Source organism: Zootoca vivipara, chromosome 8, assembly GCF_963506605.1.
Source record: "Zootoca vivipara chromosome 8, rZooViv1.1, whole genome shotgun sequence".
NCBI lineage: Eukaryota > Metazoa > Chordata > Lepidosauria > Squamata > Lacertidae > Zootoca > Zootoca vivipara.
Window position 1 is genome coordinate 36,347,715 of NC_083283.1, and position 22,026 is coordinate 36,369,740.

The window sequence follows — 22,026 nt, forward strand, 5'->3', positions numbered from 1 at the left end:
AGTTAAAATGTACCTCTGTGCTTGCACAGGTGTTTGGGTGTCTTCAGCATGTACTACTTCACAACATTTCTTTGTTTCCTCCATTGAAATATCAGGTAGCGAACATCATGAGGATAACACATATATTCAGAAAAATCAGTATGTTATAGTATGGTGTGCAGTTGCCATCTTAAGCACGTTTACTCAGAAACAAATCATACTGCCTTGCGTTCAGGATTGTGGTCTTAGGCTGCAGTCCTGGGCAGACTTACCTAGGAGTAAATCCCATTAAATTTGCTTCCCAGTTAATGTATGTGTGCACATGTGTTTGCACTGTTAATATAGCAAAACAAACAAAAACATCACTTTAAAAGGGTTACAGTCTAGATTTGTCTTGTCTCCAATGAGGCATTTGGTTTTCACCAATGCTTCCCTTTTGAAAGTGATTCCATGCAGGACCACACATGGAAATCTTCTTCAAAGATTGGTCATTCACATAAATTTTTAATCAGCAGAGTCTTGTAGCATCTACAGGGCCATCTTTAGCGTATGTGCCGCAGGGGTGCAAAGATCCGCCCAGTACCCAGGTGGCGCTGTGGGTTAAACCACAGAGTCTAGGGCTTGCCAATCAGAAGGTTGGCGGTTCGAATCCCTGCAACAGGGTGAGCTCCCGTTGTTTGGTCCCAGCTCCTGCCCACCTAGCAGTTCGAAAGCACACCAAAGTGTAAGTAGATAAATAGGGACCGCTCCGGCGGGAAGGTAAACGGCGTTTCTGTGTGCTGCTCTGGTTCGCCAGAAGCAGCTTTGTCATGCTGGCCACATGACCCAGAAGCTGTCTGAGGACAAACGCCGGCTCCCTCGGCCTATAGAGCGAGATGAGTGCCGCAACCCCAGAGTCGGACACGACTGGACCTGATGGTCAGGGGCCCCTTACCTTTATGCTTATGTCACTATTATCATTTGATAAATAGCGCTCATGCCTGCGCAGCTCCAAAATGAGGTTTTTTGTGTGTTTTTGTCTAAAACCAGCTTTTCTAAAGAAGACAAAGAACACATTGGGAGTCGATGTAAAGACTCCATGCATGCGCTTACGGTCATAGGGAGGTGTCTGAAAGATGAGACGGGCAGGCATTGTGCACATGCATGGGAGAGCCATGACGGGCAGCCTTTCATTGTGGCAGACAGGCGGCGCAAGATCAGTCGTGTCAAAGGTGTCGCTGACCCTGCTGCTCCATAGCAGCTCGATACAGTATGCTTAGGCGACTTCAGCGGCAGGCGCCTGGTGCCCCCCAAAATTTGGCACCTGGGTGCCCCACACCCCTTGCCACCCCCACCCCCCCAGTAAAGATGGCCCTTGGGCATCATGGACTAAAAATAAATAAATTATGGTGTTTTCTTACATTCATAGGATTGTTTAACATGTGATTCCTCCATCACCAAAGGTTAAAAAGGGAACTGAACTAAAGCCAACAGCAACCCATGATCTCATGGTAATGGATCATGACTGCAAAGAAAAACAAGTAATCTCTGTTTGCAATGAGACATTTGTCTTCAATTAGCCACTAAGCTAACCAATTTTAATTGCTTAAGAGAACTTGTTTCTGTGGCAGTCAATGCTTAATGAAATGGTTTTATTGAACTAACTTTCTAATTAACTAACTTCAAGATGAAGTACCTGCTCTGTATTTAATTTAAGGACGTTATGTGTTGTAACCATACATGACCACAAGGAGGAGCTCTAAATCTGAGTTTTTCGTGTGTATTCAACATGCTAACATATTTTCTTGTAACAGAAGTCATTCTACATTAAAAACAAACCAACAAACCGTTGTTGGTTCAAAAGTATGGGTAGTTTAATTATGGTCCATGACTGCATGCAACCCACACACCATATTGTAGAATAACAACTTTCCTTCTACCAGAGTAAATGATTTGTGCTCTAGAACAGTGTTTTATGAGTTGTTGATGCAGAAAGAAACTATGAAGAACTAGAGGTCAGTGTTTCCTTGAGGCTGGTTTGTAGCCAGAGCTATGGAAAATACAATATCTGTGAACACATGCCTAGCACACAGGGCACCTGTGGCTTTCCGGATGTTGTTGGCCCCGAACCACTGGAAATGCAGTCGCACCACAGACTTGTGTATGGGCAGTGTGACATCAGTTTTATTTTTTATTCCTTTAAGAACACCGCTAGCTAGCCTGGAATTTGGGCTTTTCACAGCTGCAGCACACTGGGTCAGCATCTTCATTGCGCCACCCACTGCGCCCCCAATGCTCAGCCAGTGCCATTTCAGACCTCATGAACCTACGGTATATGCGAAACAGATGTTGTTTTTTGCCCCGACGTGCCTCCATTTGCGCTCGCAGGATCACTCCCTGCCTCTTCCCAATTGTTCTGGAGACAGCAGCGTTCGGGCCTAAAGTCACTGGCCAGGGCGGAGTGGGAAGACGAGGGCGCAGCGACAGCGTAACGCTGAGACACCTCCGGCCTGGTTCCCGAGGGCTAAGAGAGAGAGAGCGCAACGCTGTGGCTGCCTTGAAATCCCCGCGCGCGGCCCAGGAGGCGAAGAGGCCCGCCGCGGCCGAGAGAGGGCAGGCGACGCCTGGCAGTAGCCCGAGCCGAGCTCCTGGAACTGCGGCCTCTGCAGTATAAATGGCCGGCCCTGGCGCTGCGCGGGGCCCCTGGCGGTGAGAGCGCGTCGTGCGCGCTACAAAGGAGCTGCACAGCGGAAGCGGAGCCGACTCGCCTCCATGGCCTTCATTCGGAAGCGGCGGCAGGAGCAGGAGCAGCTGTACTCCAAGGAGAGGTGCGTGAAGCGCCCCGGCGGGGCGAGCTTCCTCCCCCGGCCCGTTGTTAGGGAGCGGGGCCGCCCTTCTCGAGCCTGGCGGGGGCAGCTGGGGGCGGAAAAGTAGCGCGGCGGGAGGCGTAATGCTCTGGCGTAATGCGCGCACCGGCCGGCTGCTCAGAAGCGCCCTGGTAAAGCTCAAGCCGGGCTGGCGAGGGTGGACCCCCCCTCCCCGACGCCTGCGAAAGATGAGCCACCTCGGTCCTTTCCCCACGGCTAGGCCTCGCCATCCCAGCCGCTCAGATCATGGGGAGCGACCAAGATGCGAGGGGGCGGCGAGGAGGGCTGCCTCGTTTGGGGGCGAGCGAAAGCGGCCCGGTTGGGCAGAGCTGCGAGGGACGCGTCGCGCCCGCTGGTCCTGCATTGCTGCGAAGGCGGCCCTGCAACGCGGAAGTCGAGCGGGGCGTGTTGGGGGGGGGGGCACCGCAGCGCCTGCTCACTGCCGGTGCCCGGCGCGGCTCCGAGAGCTGCAAAGGATGCGCAAGGTGCGGCGAAAGCCATTGGTGGTGGGGCGTTTGCGAGGGCATCGGATGGCGCTGCGTGTTTGGAATAGGCTTCCCTTCTCGCGCGCAAACCCCGGCCGCGTAAAATTCCGCCCACTCGCCTTCGCTTTTTTTCTGCTTACCTACGAGAAAAGAGCAACTTTCTCACTTTCTATCGTTTGGGTGTTCCTGAGTAAAAAGTGTCAGGCCAATAAACTTTTGGTTGTATTTAGCCTACTTGTGTAGCTGGGAGCTTTTGAGTGCTTGTATTGCTCCACCAGGTGTGATAAATTTGGTCACCGGTTTTAGTTTGTGCTAGACCTGACTTCCATAACCGAGACTGCCATGCAAGGAATGTGAAACATTTGAGCATGTGCAGAATGCATTTCTCCTTGTCACTGAGTAGCTGCTGCAACTTGTGTTATAAACTTCATGGCTCACAGACAGGCATTTTTGGGACGAGTGGCACAAATACATTCCCATAGCTGAAACATAGATTGAAACATTAGGCTAAGGATATTTAGTTGTACTGTATTGGATATTAACTTTTTCATAAGTGTAAAAATATTTGCCCAATGCTTCTCGGCTGTTCTAGGACCTCATTGCACATACTGGCCAAAACATTGGCATTGATTGTATCCTCTCAACATTTCATGGATGAATAGATGAAACAATTCTTCCTATAGCCCAGAACTTGGGTAGGGCTTTGGTACCGTCTGGTAAGGTCAGGGAGGTGGGTCCATAGTGTGCCCTAGTTGGAGAATGGGGAGTTAGAACCAACCACAGGCCAGGCAGAAATGGGTACTTAGGGTTCATACACCTTGTTATTTAACTGGGATAGTAAACTTTCTGTACATCCACTGATTCTCCATTCACCTCCAGATCACTGCCTTTCTGCACTTCCCGCTCCCTCCGTCTGGATTTTCTCATACCTGAGATACTATGACAAAAAAAAAGAATATTAGAATTGTAGAGTTGGAAGGGAACCCAAGGGTCCAACCCCCTGCAATGCAGGAATCCTGCCCACAGCCGTCCCTGGGTGGGCTTGAAGCACCAGCCTTCTAGTTAACAGTCAGACACACCCACAAGAGGATAGGGTATTTTCTCTTGGATTTAAACCATGTTTTAGAATGATCTTATGTTTATTGTGTTAATATTCATATGGCTATATTAATATTTAAAGTTTTGACTCTTGTGTTAATGTTTGTGAACCAGCCACAGGACATGGTTAATGGGCAGTCGGTAGATGTTTAAATAAATGTCGGCTGATGTGGTGGGGGCCTCTTTGTTGCAGTGTCCCACTTGCATAATTGGCAGCATATGGTATAATGATAGGGGATTGCAGCATGATATTTTGCATTAGAAAGTTTAATGGGACTTCCAAATCTGCACGCAGTTGTAGTCTTAATTGTGTGTCTCTTTCACTACTATGCAACATTGTTCTGTTCCCAGCGCCAGGTATGTGATTCTGCCTGCCAGTAAGTCCCACTAACTTCCATGGGCCTTATAAACATGCTTTGGTTGCAGTATTTAAGATGCAAGACTTTCAAAGCAGATAGTGTAATTCCAAGTCAGGCTTAATCTATGATGTTTTTCTAAACAAAATAAACTAATAAAAAGGTACAATGGAATAATTTATTCCCTTACTACACCTTCCTCTTCTCCACTTTCTTTTTAAAAAGCAAGCTTAATATGTTTCATACTTCTGTACAAACTTCAGGTTACCCCAAAGTACAAACATATATCTTAGCTCTTTGTTTAACTGTAAACACATCCTCCATATTTGTATCTTGCAACATGCCTTATTGTATTTTCAATATGACTTTTTGGTACCTGAAATTCATTTTGATTGTGCAGATAAAATATAACAGATAGACTTCTACAGGGTATGTAGCTAGTTGTGAAAATAGTCAAGATCTAAGGATCCTCAGGCATGCACCTCCAGACAATGGAGACCTCAGGTGCCATCCTGGCGCCCAGGCATATTCACTTGGTTGCAAATAGCTGATAGGTGCAAAATATATTTGGTGCCTGGCAAATTTCAAATGCTCCTTCTATGGTTCGCTGCCTAAGGTAAGAAGCACTGTGTAATGCAGTGAGCTATCAAGGATGGGATTTAGAAAGCCCATTCTGTCCCAGGTGATATTGGAACCATTGGAACAAGTCCTGAGAAGGGCCATTTCTGAGAGACTCTTGTCTGAAACTCTGCAACAAAAAAAATATTTTATTATTTTGCTTAAAGTAGATGCTTAAGTAGATAAATCAATGGTCTGACTCTGTAATCAGCTCCCTAGGATCACATGTACTTCTTACTGACTACTTGAATAGACTGCTGCCTAAACTCTCTTCCCTGAATCTGTGCAAACTAAAGGGAAAATCTGTACTCTGGCTGAAGCTGGCATTTTCGTGTTTTGTTTGTGGGTAATCCCATAGTTGTACTAAAGGGGGATTTTCCACTGCAGATCAGTTTGTAGCTTGGGCCTCACTGTTGTGACCTTTGCAAGTGTAGTTTCCCCACCTACGCAGGGAATGCCTTTGTGTGAAGACTCCAGTACTCCCTGCAATTTCTTTCTGAGCAATCATATGCTGGAGGAGGCGGCGGCACTGGTCACATGCAAATGTTTCACAGATGAAGTTTCTGATGCAAAAGCATCTCTGCATTCTTAGCGTCCACACAGAGGTCACCAGCTGCTCAACCTTAGAATAAATATCACATGGGTATGAGACAGTGGAAATGGTTGAGGAAGAAAAGGATAGGTAGGCTGAAGCTAGGACATTATGAAAAGTAAGTTAACTGTTTGCTTTGGGGGTGGACTATCCTTTTATATGTGTTTAATTTTCTGCATCCAACTCCAGAAGAAAACACTCTACGCGGTGGGGTGAGATGAAAGGTTAGTAGATATCTTCTGGAAAGAGCCATAAGTTATTGACAGTTGTGGGTTGTTGTTTTTTAAATGAAAGATTTTAGTAGTGAAGGAAATTTCTTATTTTGCTTGAAATCTTACATATCTTAGAGTATAGAAAGTAAAATGCTCTGAGCAGAGTTTATTTGCATTTTCTACAATGTATTTCAAGTGTTTGTTACATTTACTGTATGATTGTAGATCCTTACAATAGCTCCCTGCATTACTATCTTCCTATTGCAAGGGTTGTGGGTTGCCTAAGGTCACCAAGTGTGATGCGCTTTGGCACTGTCTGGCCATTTGTGTATCTTGAATGCACATGCAACCTGCAGCAGCCTGTTGCATTGGGGTTAACTGGTTGTGCCCTTTTCCAGAAAGCTCCCTTCCATTCCACACCAACCATCGTTTTTCATTTCCTCCCCTTTAACATCTTATGGCCACTGAACATGCTTAACCCTCCTTATGATATGTGTGTCTGTGTGTCTGTCCCTTCTTAGAAAAACCACTCCAACATATTTTTGTACTTCTGCAAACCTTGGCGTCCCCCAAGCCATGGCATATACCCTACTATTGTGTGGCTGATGCCCACTCAATGAATTAGTCGCTCACAGTATATCCATAACCTAACCTATAATATCTAATGAAGAACTTTCATATCATAAGCATGAAAGGCCATGCAACAACATTTCAGACCTGTGTAAGAATGGTGCCATTGGAATTAATAGAGTCTGTGTAGCCACAAATGCCTGGAGCGTTGTCCTTTTAACTCCTACTTGGCAAGCTAAATCCGATATTTGAGATTCGCATATGCCTTATATACACACTGTTAACTTTTATTTGTTTAGGTGATTTTCTGTGAAGTCTGAATGTGGTTTACAGTAAAACATCCCGAAAAAAATACAACAACAAAAATTCCACACTTTGAAGCAGCATGGAACAATCAGATAAGATGCTCTTAAAACATAAATACATACTAAAACAATAATGTATGAGAGTCCATAATAACTACCAGCAGACTTAAAGAAAGCAGAGACTACTAGCCCTACCCGTCAAATATGCAAGCCTGCCTTTTGTAAGTAGCAAACTCACAATAAAAGGTGGGGCAAAATTACACACTTCCCATCCCTGGTGCTCACTTGCTTTCCCCAGGGAGCACTTAAAATCATCATTCCCCCTGATGGTACCCACAAAAACAACAGCAATCAAAGGTAGTGGTGGTACTATAGCCCTTGGTGGAACCCAAAAGAGTTGACTTCATATTAAGAAATATACAGCTTGCAGGTAAAGGTGCCTTGAGTTGCTTGCAGTGAGAGCATTTAATAAACAATTGTAATAAATATCACATAGAAATGTGTTGGTATACAGTTTTTCGGAGTGCATGTGAGCATGCACATACAGGTTCTACCCATGAAAGCTTATACCATAATAAGGCTATTGGTCTAGAATATTTTTTGGGGGTATTTGCTCTTTATTTGCGGGTGTATGCAGTTTTTATATATATATAATAGGCTACCACACTTTCCCCTCTAAAATCTCTTACATTATCACTAACGATAGATTATCACTACCAGATGGTGTAATTTGTGTTCTGTTTCCTGACAGATTAATCATAATATTTCAAGATCAGGTTGCTGGCGGAGGAAAGTTTTTATATTTGAGCAGAATGAAAATTGGGCAACCGACTGCTTAAAAGAAACAACACAAAAAGTGGTCAACTGCTGAAACCCCTGATCTAGCAGCTTCCTTAATACTTCATGTGCCAATGTGTGGTAATTGGAGGATGGCTTGCCGATTGCTGTGACAGTGCAACTTACTGTACCAATGTTTTGAATTAGGATGTGGATCCATGCATCTATAACAGGCATCCCCAACCTGCGGCCCTCCAGATATTTTGGCCTACAACTCCCATGATCCCTAGCTAACAGGACCAGTGGTCAGGGATGATGGGGATTGTAGTCCAAAACATCTGGAGGGCCAAAGGTTGGGGATGCCTGGTCTATAATCTCAAATCCTTGTGAAAGTTGTGCTCCAGTCCAATGTGCAGATTTGTTTTTTTACTGTTCCTTTCATGGTATGGAAACAGTGGGTGGAAGACAAGTTTGCTATGTTTTACCTCTGTGCTATCGGGGCCATCATGCCTTTGAATACTGCCTAGTTTGCAGACTTCCCACAAGCATCTGGTTGGCCACTGTGAGAACCGGACGCTGGACTAAATGGGCCATTGGCCTGATTCAGCAGGTTGTTCTGTCCTTGCTTCCTTATGTTCATGCAACTAATGATAGAGAGAGTCAGAACTTCTCAAAGGCACAAGTACTTGCTGCAGGTAGCCTTATCTCAGTCTACCCTAAATGGTTTTTTGCTTTGGGTGATTGGTAGTTTAACTGGAATAGAAAACTTTGAAGTGACCTGGAAATTCTGTAAGTGCAGTGAATACTATCCAGAAAAACATACTTTGTTAAGAGATTTACTTTATTAAATCCATCAAATGGAGTTCTTCGTTTTGTATATTTATGTAACTGATAATATTATGCAGTCATTGTTTCCCTTATGCTTATGGGTTGAATGAAAAATGATTGTGCTGTGCTCAGATAAGCTTGTACTGGTCGTGTACTGCCTGCTGCTTTGCTTCCTGTTTAGAAATCTCAACGGCTTATTCTTTCACGTTGAGTGTTACAGCTGTAGTGCCACTTGTTCCTTAAAAGGCAAAGCACAATGTGTGTGCGCGTGTGTGCGTGTGTGTGTGTGCGCGCACGCACATGCATGCATGCATGCATGCATTCACCAGCCTTGTAAACAGGCCCACAAAACTTAATAGGGTCACATCTATATCACACATTTAAATACATGGCTTCCACCCTTTTCCTGAAAATATATATATTGGGAACCATAATTTACCCCTCACAGAACTACAGTTCCCAACACCCAGCACTATAGTTACTGTAGTTCCCAGGATTCTTTGAAGGAAGCTCTGTGGTTTATATATATGGTATGGATGTGTCCTGCCTTGCAGAACACATGGCAGAAGAGAGATGGAGAGCTCCATCCTTCCTCCAACAGCCTGCTACTTTTCCCTGCTGGGTGCAGAGGAGGGTCAAAGTGTTTCGTCCCTTCTTTGCCTATCCATTCACTCGGGCTGCATGAAATTCCTTATTGCCTATGGCTATTGGGTATGTGCTTTAAATACAAGGTTGGTGTACATGCACATTTCATCATCCATACCTAATGCCATGAAGAGAAGTTCAGAAATCTATTGTCAAGATGTATGACAAGAAATTGGTAGTATAGAAAGTAAAATTTCCATCATAATCTGCTTTTTTAATAAATAATGTGGCGGTCTGTTCACTAAATCGAGGGAGTTCATCATATTTGTTTTACCTTTCTGATGCACTTCATCTTTCGTAGTATTTTCACCTGGTTATAACTTATGTCTTTAAGAAGCCAGAACTGGAATGCAATCTTGAGAATGGCCCTAAGTGCAGGTACCATATATTGGCTCATACTACCGGTAAACAGCTTTAAAAAGAGAGAATTGGATTTGTCCAATTTTCGGATCTGAAATAATACTTCGTGTTAAATTAGGCCTTAGAAAGGAACGAGACTTGATGGATGAAGATAATTTCATAATTCACTGAAGCTTTAGAGTCTGCATATTGATTAAACATTTAAATTAAAGCCAAGAGCCCAATCCACAGCCTAGCTTTTATTGAAGTATACCTCGTTTAATTGAGTTTACCTGCAGGCTAAGTAGCACGGTTGGAAATTGGTTCCACTAAAATCCATGCATGTTTTCCATTGGTGTATATCTTGCTTTTAGTCGAAGTAGTTTGGTACAGCTTGGACTTTTGAAACTCAATATGATCAGCATGGGGAGGAGAGGGAGTTGGGAGGAGGTCTGGTGTTAGACCAGACTTGGCTGACATCTGCTTACTTGCTTACCTTACCTTCCACCTTTCAGATTCTAACCCTTAAGACTAATTCATGTAATCTTGTACTGGTCCGTGTCACATGTTTACTGCCACTTTTATAATAGTTCTGTTATTTGAAATTTGTGTTAATGGGCCTGTCATTGCAAATAATTCCTCTTCTTGCAACAGAATGATATGTCTGTTGATGGAAGCAAATTTAATGAATGATGATCACCGGCTTGCAAGATGATCATAGAATCGTAGAGTTGGAAGAGACCACAAGGGCTATCCAGTCCAACCCCCTGCCAAGCAGGAAACACCATCAAAGCATTCTTGACATATGCCTGTCAAGCCTCTGCTTAAAGACCTCCAAAGAAGGAGACTCCACCACACTCCTCGGTAGCAAATTCCACTGCCGAACAGCTCTTACTGTCAGGAAGTTCTTTCTAATGTTTAGGTGGAATCTTCTTTCTTGTAGTTTGAATCCATTGCTCCGTGTGCGCTTCTCTGGAGCAGCAGAAAACAACCTTTCTCCCTCCTCTATATGACATCCTTTTATATATTTGAACATGGCTATCATATCACCCCTTAACTTTCTCTTCTCCAGGCTAAACATACCCAGCTCCCTAAGCCGTTCCTCATAAGGTATCGTTTCCAGGCCTTTGACCATTTTGGTTGCCCTCCTCTGGACACGTTCAAGCTTGTCAGTATCCTTCTTGAACTGTGGTGCCCAGAACTGGACACAGTACTCCAGGTGAGGTCTGACCAGAGCAGAATACAGTGGTACTATTACTTCCCTTGATCTAGATGCTATACTCTTATTGATGCAGCCCAGAATTGCATTGGCTTTTTTAGCTGCTGCATCACACTGCTGGTCTACCAAGACTCCTAGATCCTTTTCACATGTACTGCTCTCAAGCCAGGTGTCACCCATCCTGTATTTGTGCCTTTCATTTTTTTTGCCCAAGTGTAGTACTTTACATTTCTCCTTGTTAAAATTCATCTTGTTTGCTTTGGCCCAGTTGATAATTCAACTGATAGTAAGACTTGGTCATTTTAGTGTTTCAGGAACATAAAAATGTAAAGGTACCCCTGCTTGGTCCAGTCGTGGACGACTCTGGGTTTGTGGCGCTCATCTCGCTCTATAGGTCGAGGGAGCCGGCGTTTGTCCGTAGACAGCTTCCGGGTCATGTGGCCAGCATGACTAAGCCACTTCTGGTGAACCAGAGCAGCGCACGGAAACGCCGTTTACCTTCCTGCCGGAGCGGCACTTTGACATGCTTTCGAACTGCTAGGTTGGCAAGAGCTGGGACTGAACAACGGGAGCTCACCCTGTCACAGGGATTCCAAACCGCCAACCTTCTGATCGGCAAACCCATGGCTCATAGTGCTGAATAATTCCTCAAGTAGTAGCAGAGTTTGGATTTGATATCCCACTTTATCACTACCCTAAGGAGTCTCTAAGTGGCTAACAATCTCCTTCCCCTTCCTCCCCCCACAACAAACACTCTGTGAGGTGAGTGAGGCTGAGAGACTTCAGAGCAGTGTGACTAGCTCAAGGTCACCCAGCAGCTGCATGTGGAGGAGCGGGGAAGCGAACCCGGTTCATCAGATTATGAGTCCACCGCTCTTAACCACACCACCACACTGGCCCCATTTGATAGGGTGTTTGTTCCCAAGAATCTCAAGAGAGGATAAGAATCTCACCACAGATAAATGGAGGAGCCACTTAGTGATTCTCTGCAAGCTACTCTTCATTACCATGCAATGATTTATTTAGTACTTTACATTGTTATTGTCTTATTCATCTTGTGATTAGAAGTCAGAGAAACTTCAGTCGTATAAACCCATGTTGTTCAATTTCTGCATTCTCTTGCTCAAATTATCCAAAGCTGAGCTTTGCAGTGTTTATGGGACACTATCTGACCTCTGAGAAGGAAGACAAGAGCAAAGGAGTCAGACAATTCTAACAGCTCTGCAGCCTCTCCTGAGTCAGATGGAATGGAGAGAGGGTGAGGGAGAGGGAGAGAAAGTGAGCGCTGTGTCTGCTCCCAATTTCTTCATATAGATCTTGAATAGCATAGGGGACAGAATGGACCTTTGCAGGGGCTTGCACTAGATGACCTTTGGGGTCTCTTCCAACTCTGCAATTCTATGATTCTGGATCCAGAGAAGGCCTCTTCAAAGGAAGATGCACCTCTGCCTCTTTCAAGGCAGTGGGAATTACTTCCCTCACACGACTGCATTAATTATGGCCTGGGCCCATCCAGTCAAGCCCTTTGTACTAGATATTACCAGCCATAATGGGAAGAGATCAAAAGGACATATAGTTGGCCTCACTGCTGCACACAGGAGTGTCTTATATTCTCTAAACAACAAAGAGTTTTGTGGCATCTTAAAGTTTATTATGGCATAAGCTTTCAAGAGTTTTCAGATGCATGAAATGTTATCCTGAGTTATAAGTACCGTGTTTCTCCTAAAATAAGACGTGCCTCTAAAATAAGCCATGGCACGATCTTTTAAAGGCAAAAAAATATAAGACATCCCCCAAAAATAAGACGTGTTGGGGGTACCGGTACCTACCCGACCCAGCGGGAGCCGGCAAACGCAGCAGTGCGCACCGCGCCCCAGCCCAGCAGGAGCCGCAGCCCAGTGACGCGCCGAGCTCCAAGTGAATGGGCCCCAGGACCCGGCAGCGGGTGGCGCACGAAGCCGCAGGACCCAGCAGGAGCCGGCAGCAGCCCCAGCCGCGCCGCACCGCGTGAAGCCCAGGGACCCGGCAGCGGGCGAAGCCGCAGCAGCCCCAGCCGCGCCGCACCGCATCAAGCCCAGGGACCCAGCAGTGGGCGGCGTGCGAAGCCGCAGCAGCCCCAGCCGCGCCACGCTGCACCGCATCAAGCCCAGGGACCTGGCAGCGGGTGGCGCGCGAAGCCGCAGGAGCCCCAGCCGCGTCGCGCCGCACTGCGTGAAGCCCAGGGACCCAGCAGCGGGCGGCGCGCGAAGCCGCAGCAGCCGGCAGCAGCCTCAGCCGTGCCGCGTGAAGCCCTGGGACCCAGCAGCAGGCTCAGCGGGCGGCGCAAGAAAGCCCCGTACCATACTTAACAATGCTGTACCATGCTTAATAAAAAAATAAGACATCCCCCGAAAATAAGCCGCGATGTGTGTGTTTTTAGAGGAAAAATAAATATAAGACGTGTCTTATTTTAGGAGAAACATGGTATATGGTATATACAGTCGTATCTTGGAAGTCAAAGAGAATCTGTTCTTGAAGTCCGTTCGATTTCTGAAACATTCAGCTTTCAAAGCGTGGCTTCTGATTGGCTGCAGAAGCCCTGTCGGACATTCGGCTTCCAAAAGAACATTCGAAAACCGGAACACTCACTTCCGGCTTTCGATTGTTCAGGAGCCGAAACGTACGAGTTCTGGGGCGTTTGAGAACCAAGGTACGACTGTTCACACAGTTTTGAGCCTGTGTATGTCTGTGTGTGTGGTGGGGAGAGGGAATTGCAAACTGAGGTCAGAGGGCAAGGAAGTGTCTGCACTGCAGTTTTTGCTGCAACAAGCTATAATGTGGCCACCCCTTTGGAAATTGATCTTTCATGTGGCATGAAATATTCGGATACTGACTGTGATGTGTGTGAAGAGTGGCTGTGTTGAAACAATCACATCCCTGCTTAATAAACAATGGCTATCAGCTTTGGCACAAGCCAGAACTTAAATCAGCTTTGCAAACTGAGGTTTAAAATCCTGGCTTTTTCTGAAGCCGCTTAATCAATTTTCCCCAGTTCAGATGAAAAAAGAAACTGGGAACGTGCCTTGTTTGGTTGCTGGGTGCTGCAAAGGAGCAAGGAAGGAGCTGTGCATACAGGCAAAAGCCTTGTGTGTATCTGGACTTTGCAAGCTGCGTTGTGCCCATACATAGCCCTTAAAAACAGATATCAGGATAATAGACTTTCCCCGCCTATGACGATCATAGATAGTGGTTAACTACAAGCTTTTCTTTTACAGACGTGCCTGGCTTAAACTTATATATATATATATATATATAAGGATGGCCCTGCTCCTGTTTTTTGGGGAGCTGCTCTGTTCTCTAGATGCGCCTTTGCCAGCCTGGTACCCTCCAGAATTTTAAAACTGTAACTTCCACCAGCTCCTTCTGAAATGCCGTAGCTGGCTGGGGCTGATGGCAATTATGGCAAAAAGATATCAGGGGAGCGCAAGGCAGCTAATGGTAGTTTGAGGGTCTGAAGTGTATTTTTCCAAGTCTTCATGAGTGACCAGAGATTGGCTTCCCCCATTAGCAGAGGACTTCACAGTTACAAAGTCCATTGCCTCATGTATAACTCTTATGTGTGTTAACAAATGCATCCAAAACAGATATGCCATTAAAATATAGATTAGCTCTTTCTCTAAAAATATTTTTCTTCTTGTTTGCATGAAAGCTGTGGACAAATTAAATATTTTTCTGAATAATTGGGGTGGGGAACCTGTGCAAAATGGCCAAAGGCGAGGGATCTTAGAAATTGTAGTTCAACAACACCTGGAAGGTCACAGGTTCCTCCTTTAGTAAAGCGTAAAGTGCCGTGATAGTCAAATGATAATAATTTCCCTTTTATTATTTGCAGGTTTTCCTTGCTACTCCTTAATCTGGAGGAATACTACTTCGAGCAGCATACAGCTAATTACATTTTTAACAAGGATGGAAGGGATGGAAGAGAAAGAAGGTATGATAGCATTTCCATAAAACTGAGAACACTGGAGAAGTTATGGTGTTACCTCTGCTTAGAATTCTGCAATAACCTCTAAATGTTTTTTAAACTCTTAGGAAAATCAGGGGGTCATTAAAAATCTGCTCAAAATCAGTGATATTTGAACCTGATGAAATAAGCCACCCCATTATTAAAGTAAGTATGTTAGTAACTGATGCCAACGGATTGTAGTCTGCTTCAATTTCAAAACAAAATAATTTAATGTATATTTCTGTAAATTCATATAGATTCCATTGAGAGACTGCATTAAAATAGAAGCACCAGAGGATAGTGATACAAATGATTTCTATGCAGGGTATGTGGTTTTAAAAAAAAAGCATTTGTAGAGAATTTTTCCTTTTCTTTTTAGCTTGTGGTTTTAATTGGTGTGGTGATTGGTTTTCACATCTGTGTTTTAGGGCCATCCCTGGACAGATTTCTATTTTATCCAATCAGGTAAGTTCCTCATTCTCCAGAATTTAGTAAAGGGTTATGTGCAACAGAATCCTAAACTCATTTAGTTTAGGATTCTGTTGTACCTAAGCTCATTTAGTTGAAAATCAGCTTAATTAGGGATTTGCTTGTTGTGTGGCTTAAAAATATACATAGTATATTGCAATTGCAGTCCATCATGTTAATTTGTGGGGAAATATACCCGTGGCAATGTTTTTAATGATAGGGTGTTAGGTGTTAGGTAACATTGATATACAAATGAGTTTATTCTGCTGCTGAATAAACCTGACAGAAAATATATTGGAACAGAGATATCAGATAAATTGTGGTAGTGAATAATGGGAGGGCACACAACAGAGTTACAGGTAATATGACTTATCCAAAAATGCAGTTCATGTAACCATTAAAAGTCTTCTAACACTATGATAACTGAAAAACAAAAATGGTAGGTGGGAGGAGATTGATGTGACATTGAGCAGGAGTGTCAGGATGTGGGGGGTTGACATGGAAGTCTTCTGCATGCAAAGCAGTTGCTCCACCCCTCAGCTATGAGCCTTCAAGAGGAAAATAGCCAACTGGCTAACAGCTGTTGAGATGGTCTCTTGACAAGGAAAGGTATGATTTAAAACTTTAAGAAGATAGGTGATGGGAGGTTCATTTCAAGCAATAGGAAGAGAAAAATCCAAGGAGGAATAATTAATATAATATAACACAATATATTTATACCCCGCCCATCTGGCTGGGTTGCCCCAGTTACTCTGGGTGGTTTCCAACACGTATAAAAACATTTTTAAAAAATCAGGTTTGGTAAGTTGGGGAAGGGAATGAGATGTTGAAACACGGATCTAATTTTACGTTACGAAAGAGAAAGATAAGAGAACATTTAAGGACTGAAAACAGTAGCATTTGGGGAACAATGAAGAAAGACAAATACAAAAATTTATTCTAAATATAGTTTTTTTAAAAAAAATTCAAAGATACTGTTTCCCAAAAGCACTCTCATTAAACTATCCTCTTTCTTAGGCTTTTCTTACAAAAGAGCAAAATGTCATTGCACCCTTTAAAATGGAAAGAGTGAGTATATATTTACCCTGCTCCTTGCATGCAAATATCTTAATGTCATAAAGCCTGTTGCCTTGTTCCTGAAAGAACAGTGGCAGGAAGTTATTTGAGGAAGTTCACTAAAAGAAAGCAAAGACTTGTGTTTGAGCGAGAGAACCCAAATATGTAGCATTAGATGGCACTTGCCTTTCTGAATTTTAATATATTAATTACAATATGAAATTTAAAGAGATGCTGGTGCCTTTTTAAAAAAAGTTGTTGGGGAAATAGATGAATGGTGTTTGTAAAGGCATTTGTTTTGTTCACCAAATACTGCAAGCATGAAAAAGAGTTTGAAGAAACTAGGGGGCTAGTAAAACAGCTAATGTAGATCCTATATTGCTGCTCAGGGAAAGGACTAAAAAATATTACACTGAAATGTAGAAGGTCAATGTACATGTGACTTGGGTTCCTGCTTTATCTGAATTGAATTCATAGAATTATAGAGTTGGGAGGGACCCCGAGGTCATCTATTCCAACCCCCTGCAATGCAGGAATCTTAACTACAGTATCCATGATAGATTCCCATCTAACCTCTTCTTAAAAACCTTCGAATATGTTAGAACCAATTGTAAGGGCAGTTCATGTTACCCACAAGGTGATATTTGTAACTTCCTCATTCTGTCTATTATTGCATGAAGTGCAAAAAGCTGGTATATGAGTCCCTTGTACATCTTCTCATTGGAAACTTCCATTCTCTGACATTTGAATGGTATAGTCAGCTTCATGTTGGGTTACTTGCAAAGGGGTATTTATGCATATTACATCATACGCAACCTTGAGAAAACTCTTGCTTTGCTGTTTATATCCTAATGTGAATAGCCTGAAAATCCTCGGAAGAGAGCAGCCCATAAGTTGCAAATGCAGTGGGTAGCATCACCGCTGTGGAGGTGTAACAAGTGCACAGACCAGAGGACAAACATGATTTTCATTCATACACACACACTCAGACCATTGGTCCATTTAGCTCCGTATTGTCTATGCAGAGATGGCCAAGCTGGTGCCTTCTAGACATAATGGACTGAAACTCCCATTGTTCCCACTGGCATGGCCTGTGGTCATGGGTGATGGAAATTGTAGTCCAGCAACCTCTGGAGTGCAGCATGGGGGTTATCCCTGCTCTGTCTGGAGTGTCAGCATCTCTCTGACCTTTCAGGCAGCAGTCTTTGCAGATTCCTGGGACTTTTTGCATAAAGAGCATGTGTTGGACTACTGAGCTGTAGCCCTTGCCTATTTTAACAGTTGTTTTCCTTTAAAAGTGCAGTGAGTGGGTGTGACCCCTGGGTTTCAGTGTAATTTTTAATGTTCACTTTTCTTTGTTAGGGTAAAACTGAATACCTATTTCAACTGGACGTTGCTGGGAAAGTTGATGATGTTCTGCATACCCTTCACCAGGTGAGAATGCAACTTGACACGATGGCAAATGGCAATTGTGCATTATTTTGGTACCTAAAAAGGAGCATAAAATCCCCTTTGTAGTTTTTTTTAAAAAAATTGAGCAGATAGCTCGTACAGGTGCATATAGTTCCTCCTCAGCAAAGGCTCAAGTTTGTTCTTGTCCATAACCGAATCTTGAACTACAAGCTTTCCTGGTCCAGGAAATGGCCGTAGCTGTCATGCCAGTCTGAGGCTACTTAGGCCTCCAGTGACAGTGCTAGATCCAGAAATTATCTCCAGACTGCAAACCTCCAAGGAGAGTGGGTCCCCATCCAGAATAGGCAGTTGACCAATTTCTTGGAAATGGGGACCACTCAGCCTCAGTACCTCATTTTTGCTGGGATTCAATCTCGGATTGTTTTCCCGTTCCATCTCACCACTGCATCTAAGGTGCATCCAAGACCATGGACTAGACCAGGGATGTCCAACAGGTCGATCGCGATCTACTGGTAGATCCCTGGGAGGTTTTGGTAGATTGCGGTAGATCGCTGGCTCCCTTTCCTTAGTGGTGGTAAAACAGAATCCGGCCCCACCCGTATTGTTTCACGATCTCCAGAACGGAAGACGGAGTTTTCTTAGGCTGATTGTTTCCTTAGTGATCTTTTGGTGAGCGACTGTTCCCCTTTCTCACTAATAAAGCTCTGCAACATTGCTCTGAATCCCTAAAAAACGGGACTTTCCTCCCTAAAAAAGCTCAACCACTTTGACCTGAACCCCTGAAAAAATGGGACTTTCCTCCCTATAAAAAGCTGAACAACTTTGACCTGAACTGTGAGTAGATCGCAGTCTCTTAGGAGTTGGCCGTCCCTGGACTAGACAGTGTCTCCTGATTCAGATGTTAAAGAGAAATAAAGCTGGGTGTCACCAGCATACTGATGCTGCCTTGCCTTCACACTTATAATGACTGCTCCCAGAGGCTTCATATAGGTATTAAATAGTGACTTGTGGTTGTGGAGGCAGCTGTTCCATAGACACATGCCTGGAGGTGGAAATGAATCTGATGCAGAATGCTTTTCTATAGGCCTGACCTATCCATGGGGACTTCAGGTGCATTAGATATATCTAAGGAAACTCTTATTTTAATCTGCTTGCTTTTATTTTTAAACAGCTGTACAGGGCATCTCACCTGGACAAACTGGGGGACCAGGCTGCTATGGTAAATATATACTATGGATGTTGTATTAGTGGAACCTAATGTCTTAGGTTCATGTCCAAAATGTGATTTATTGTTTCCTTTTTTCAAATTAGATAACTGCTATATTGCAGTCACGTTTGGCCAGGACAACATTTGATAAGAACAGGTATGCTTCTTAATATAAATAATTCACATCATTAACATTCCTTGTTTTTGAATTTTATTTCCTGTATTTCGAAACCATCTGTATAGGATGATGTAAGGCAAATAGTGTACTAGCAGCAGGAGTCATCCTTTAATGCTGCCCTAACCAGTTACACCCTAGGAGTTCCCCTGTTCCCCTTCCCTCTTTCAGGATTTTTTAAGTTCCACAAATTTCTTATGAATGCTGGAGTAAAATAATTCAGTAATTGAGACCAGAGGAAATGTCCAAATATGCCTAAATGTGAAAAATGTGGGACATGTTGCTTTGTTTTATCCTGAAAGAAGAAAAAATTGTTATTTCAATTTTGCAATGCATTATGTGCTGAGGAGTCTTCAGGTTATTGCAGATTATAAAGGTGAGGTAAAGAGAATTATTATTTGTTAATAGAAATTAGAAAATTGAAGTGAACTTTGTCTTTTAAGAAACACATTAAGAGATGTGAGATAACCCAGCTAACTTTAAGCAGGTTACCTGTGTTGAACAAAATAATTGTAGTTTGTTCCTCTTCCAGATTTCAAAATGTTTCTGAAACGTTGCATATGGAATGCAAAGCTGAAATGGTCACTCCATTGGTGACTAATCCAGGACTTGTATGCATCACTGATGCAAACTTGTATTTCCAGCCTCTTAATGGCTACCCTGTAAGTAACCTGCACTAAAAATGTACATCCTGCAATTCTTTGAACCATGAGCAAATAACTGTCAAAAGTGTCTCAAAGTGCTTATGTGAGGTTTTCCTATGAGCCACACAAGTGAGCATCAGGGGCAACCTGGATGGATCTCTAGCTTGAGTCTCTGCAGAAGTTTCCAAGTTCTCAGTTCTGTTTCTCCATAATTCCAAATTCACATGCCAATGCTAAATTTCTCCAGTGAAAGCTGTCACTGTGCCCATTTTGAATTTCCAGTTGGGGAATCATACCAGGCATTATATTTCAGGTAGAACAAGGGTGGGGAACCTCTTGAGCCTCCATATATTGTTGAACTATGCCTCGCATGGATCGTTGGCCATGTTGGCTGGCACTGATGGGAGCGAGTTCAACAGCATCTGGAGTCTCAAAGGTTCTCCACTATGGAGGCAAATAAGGTGGCTTATTGAAGTTCATCCCTCCTTGTCTCTCCTCCACCCTTCGAATCTTTTTGCAGTGTGCAAAGGTGGGGAATTCTAAACCCCTGACTTTTATTTGAGCTGTGAGTTGGGTTACTGCCGGATGAAGTTAGGATATAGATTTCAGGATCCACTTTGAAATGTCGCATTTTCAGACGCTTCACTAGTGAACATTACCTTCAACTTTTTATTTGTCTGTCGTTGATGTTCACTGATTCAACCAGAATGTTCAAGAAGTTGAGACTGTTAGCAAACTATAAAGTACTACAATTCCTCATAAATGAGGCACACTGTGCTGTCTTGTTATCTTCGTTTTCAAATCAGTATGTGTAGTGAGCTGTTCACTTATTGGGTGTTTAATATGTTGCAGTCAGATTTGGAGCTCTGGTCTATGTAAAATGGTGGAAATGGATTCTTAATCCTTAGTCACAAGTTTGATTTCCCCAGCCAACAAACAGCTTATCCATCAAACTATTTCAAGTTCGCCTTTCTTGGAATGCATATAGGTAACCTAGGTAATTAATTACAAAGGCAACTCCTTTGCAACTAATAGGCTTTGATTTTGATTTGATTTTTAAATTCAACTTTTTTTTGCATGTAATATCGGGTCTGGATAACAATGGAATATAGAGGGAAATTCCCAATCCTGTAAAATGGAGAAGGCTTACCTAAGTCCAGGGGTCAGAAGCAGCCCTCAAGGCCTCTCTGCCAGGCCTCTGAGAACTTCCCACACCACACCTACCCCAACAGGCCACACACCACACCTCCCCAGGCCACACCCCTTACCTGTTCTGCTTTGTAGCCTCCTTGGGTCTTTTTGCCTGTCCTTAAATAGTATTTCCTTGCTTGAACTGGGTAGCTCAATTGGTTAGAGCATGGTGCTGATAACACCAAGGTCTCTGGTTCAATCCCTATACAGGACAGCTGTGTATTCTTACATTACATAGATGGTCCTCAGGGTCCCTTCCAGCTCTATGATTCTATAATTAAGGAACTAGGTGCAGTACAAAGCCCAAATTCACATTTGTTGTTCTGCCTAGTTTTGCCTTAGGCCCCACCCACCAATGGCATGTGGCCCAGTGCTGTCAACTTTCCCTTTTTTTGCGGGAAATTCCCTTATTCAGCGCCCTTACTTTCATATCTAGGAGTTGACAGCCCCATAGGATTTCTTATCTTCAAATCCGGGGGTTGACGGCTATGATGTGGCCCCCACAAGCTTGAATGGTGGAAAGGCAGCCCTGCCACTACTATAAACAATGCATGTGGAAAATTGTATTACATATATTTTTGTTCTGTGTGTTTCATTACAGAAGCCGGTGGTTCAGGTGATGCTGCATAGTGTCAGGCGTATCTATAAAAGAAGGCATGGTCTATTGCCGTTGGTAAGATTAAATTTTACTCTTGTCCCTTGGCAGCACAAATGTGCTTCATTGTTTAAACTTGCATCTTGACATTCAAAGAAGAACACTGTTTGTGCCATCCCTCAAACTGTGGCTCCAGTTTGACATTCATGTTGGCTTATCTGTGTCAGCCATATGAGTGGGGGATAGAGGTACCTGGTTACAGTGCAGTTGCTCAGTAGTTAATGGCATAGCAAGTCCTATCGTGGATTAAAACACGTCGTATCATGTTGCAACATTCATATCTGCATTGCACATTTCTATAAAAACTATGATAGCTCTTGTGTTGGGCAGAGAAAACTTGACAGAAAAAAATGAAAGTAGCAA

The 22,026-nt window shown here is 43.7% G+C and overlaps 1 protein-coding gene across 3 annotated transcripts in view; it reads left to right on the top strand.

Annotated features, from left to right (window-relative positions):
* Nucleotides 1-2,547: 2,547 nt before the first annotated feature.
* Nucleotides 2,548-22,026, top strand: part of NSMAF (neutral sphingomyelinase activation associated factor) — a 39,258-nt gene continuing 19,779 nt past the window's right edge. The window contains exons 1-11 of one of the 3 annotated variants that reach the window (XM_035124773.2): nt 2,548-2,786; nt 14,741-14,839; nt 14,941-15,019; nt 15,112-15,179; nt 15,283-15,319; nt 16,340-16,390; nt 17,741-17,812; nt 18,963-19,010; nt 19,103-19,155; nt 19,706-19,835; nt 21,610-21,681. In XM_035124773.2, coding sequence (XP_034980664.2) covers nt 2,731-2,786; nt 14,741-14,839; nt 14,941-15,019; nt 15,112-15,179; nt 15,283-15,319; nt 16,340-16,390; nt 17,741-17,812; nt 18,963-19,010; nt 19,103-19,155; nt 19,706-19,835; nt 21,610-21,681 — 765 coding nt within the window. In that variant the 5' untranslated portion in view covers nt 2,548-2,730. Of the gene's footprint in view, nt 2,787-2,878; nt 3,311-3,332; nt 6,093-14,740; nt 14,840-14,940; nt 15,020-15,111; nt 15,180-15,282; nt 15,320-16,339; nt 16,391-17,740; nt 17,813-18,962; nt 19,011-19,102; nt 19,156-19,705; nt 19,836-21,609; nt 21,682-22,026 lie in introns of those variants that run through there. The other 2 variants (XM_060277789.1, XM_035124772.2) reach the window with 2 other exon arrangements.